General features: G+C 49.7%; 1 protein-coding gene across 1 annotated transcript; it reads right to left on the bottom strand.

Moving 5' to 3' along the window:
- Positions 1-1,696: 1,696 nt before the first annotated feature.
- LOC143022296 (uncharacterized) lies at positions 1,697-2,143 on the bottom strand. The gene has a single exon (XM_076180441.1). The coding sequence runs from the start codon at positions 2,141-2,143 to the stop codon at positions 1,697-1,699; it is 447 nt and encodes a 148-aa protein (XP_076036556.1).
- Positions 2,144-2,867: the final 724 nt, after the last annotated feature.

Genomic DNA, 2,867 nt, shown 5'->3' with positions numbered 1-2,867 from the left:
TACAGGAGTCCTAGTCTGCGATAATTCCTGACTAGTTTCGCAGGTATGCTTTTTCAAATGAATGGTATACATTTTTTTCTTTTTCTTTTTTCGATTTAGTCCATGCGGAGCTAGCCGATTGAAGGACTGTCTTTAATTGCTTCTATGGCCGTAATCTATTTATTTATTAATTCAATTTTATATTCATTTATTTACCGGAGCGTGGAATTTTGTTATATTTGACCCGGCTGGAGGGGGTCATAGTAGGCCTCCCACGGGGGAAGAGCAGATTAGGCTGGCAGCAGCCAAGATTATTTGAGATTTTCCGGCGTCTGATGTGCTGTTTGCCCTCAATTGGTCTAGGGCGGTGGAGGGATCTCCGAGGAGATTTCTTAAATTTTTAAAATGGTCCCTCAACTGTCTGCAAACGAAAAGGCAGTGATTGAAAGAGACCTGTTCTCTGCCACAGGTACAGAGAAGATTAAGGGATTTGGTTCGCCAATGATTTACCCTTATTCTGGATATCATGGCTAACATACAGGGGGGTACAGAGGGGAAGGTCGGGGGTTTTCCTCCGTGGCAGGTTGTTGTCGGCCATCCACGAGCGATGGCAGTGGCGGTGAAGTCTGCCTTCCAGGTCTCCCAGATGGCTCTGTTGATCTTGTGCAGGGCGTCGCTGACCGTGAATTTGATGGAAATCATGTCCTCTTCAGCCCTTCTTGGCTGCCCCATCCGCCTTTTCATTACCGTGCAACCCCACATGTAAGGGAACCCATTGATATCTTATCTGAATATCTTTGTTGGAGGCCTCAGCAGCGAGGTGCAGTATTTCCTGCAAAGTGTCTGGTTGCTAGTCGCATTGACAGCTCTGCAGTGCCTTAAGGCTGTCTCTTGAATCTGAGAGGACGGTGATGCAAGCTGGTGGATGGGGAAGAGCGAGAACTATTCTTATGGCTTCCCGAATGGCGATTAATTCGGCCGAGAAGATGGAGGTGGGGGGAAGCTTCACGGAGATGGACTCTTGTGTGTTTTCCAAGAATATCCCTGCGCCTGTGCGGCCATCCTCAAGCACAGAGCCATCTGTGTAGACAAGGAAGTCTTCCTTGTACTCCGTCCTTATCATCTCCCTCACATGTGCTAGGAGAAGATGCGGACCGTCTTGGCATCTCAATCCCGGAATTTCTGAGACAACTGTTGGTGGTTTGAGTAGCCAGGGGTGAAAGAGATCCACCTGACACTGGGTAACAAGTTGTCTCGCATCGGGAGGAAGCCCGGCTTTTATGCAGAGGTCCTTGACGGAGCCAGGCAGACCTTGAATGTGCGTCGTCTGTGAGGCCGGCAACCAATCCTCCCGGTCTTCCTCATCCGTAGAATTTGCAACTTTAGCACTGGTGAACAAGTATTTGCAGGCATCTTTCTTCAGTTGATACCAAAGAGGAAGAACACCTGCTTCATTATATACTTGTTCATGTGGAACTGATGCTGGCAAACTGAGACCCAGGCGGAGCGCTTGGCACTCCACTCTGGCTAATCTATACACTACCCAAGGGGGAAGATCGTGCATGGCAGGAGATCCGAAGAGGAGCCGGGAGCGTACCAAACTCTTGACCATGGATATCAGTGTTTCCCTCCTCTGACCCCAGGGCTCTCGGCGGATGACTCGGACGAGGTTTAGGGCTCGTCTAGCGTTTATTATGACCCGATTTATGTGGCTAGTCTATTTTCCGTCTCTCTGGAAGATGACCCCCAAATATCGAACTGCCTTAGCTGGGTATACAGGAGTTCCGCCCACTTTGATGTAATTCCAGTCAGGGATGTCTTCTCTGTTGTAACCTATGCCGTGGACTGGCATGTAAACAGTCTTTGCTGCGGAGAGCATGAAGCCCAGGTCGGTCAGTTGGGTCATCACCAGGTCAACCTGTCTCTGAAAGAGACGGAGTTCTGACTTGTGCTGGTCAGAATCCTTCTTGGGCCGCCGGTGCCTAGCTTTCCTCCATAATGCTATGTCATCAGCATAGGCTGTGACGACAGTGTCCTTTCTCACTCCTTTTCCTACATCCCCAAGGAGCAATGTGAAGAGGAGCGGGGCAACTACAGAGCTCTGGGGGACTCCCATATCAATGGTTGACGATCGGCTGAGGTGTCCTTTCCAGCGTACAACCATGGATCGACCAGAAAGGAAGGACTGCACAAATTTGTACAGTCCCGGCGAAACTCCAATAGATTTGAGTTTAGATAGCAGTTTACCGTGCCAGACGGTATCAAAAGCTTTGGCAATATCTAAAAAAGCACGTTTGTAGAATCCGTCTCTGTCTTTGGGCCCTATGGATATGTTCGGAGAGTCGCACGATGTGGTCAGTGATGCTTCTCCCTTTTCTAAATCCGGCTTGAAGTTTTGGGAGGGCTTTCTTATCTTCCACCTGGGACTTCAGTCGATTCAGTACTATTCGCTCGTACAGCTTTCCTACGTGGGAGGTGAGCGAGACAGGCCTGTAGTTGGTTACGCTTTTCCTGCTCTTGTTTGCCTTGGGAATTGGTACCACAATAGCGTACTTCCAGGCGCTAGGAACAACGCCTTGCCCCCAGCATTTGTTATATAATCTTAGCAGATTCATTTGCATGCAAGGCGGCAGTTGCTGTAGGAGAGGGTATGTGTCCTTATCTGCTCCAGGCGACTTCTTGTTTGTCCGGGTTGCCCTGAGGGTTAGGCTCGAGTCTTCCCCTTTCGGTGAAGAAAGATCCATTCGGGATTCTTGTTCGCGACGCAGGCGCAGTTGTGCCTTGGGGAGGCTGGCCATGGTACTTGCACTAGCAAAGTGGTGGAGAAAGCTTTTAGCCTTCTCCTCAGGAGTGCACAGGATCGTACCGTCTGGGGCTGTAAGGTCATT

Source organism: Oratosquilla oratoria, chromosome 44 (genome assembly GCF_046742065.1).
Source record: "Oratosquilla oratoria isolate Oo_2021 chromosome 44, ASM4674206v1, whole genome shotgun sequence".
Lineage (NCBI taxonomy): Eukaryota > Metazoa > Arthropoda > Malacostraca > Stomatopoda > Squillidae > Oratosquilla > Oratosquilla oratoria.
This window is presented reverse-complemented; position numbering and strand designations above follow the sequence as displayed.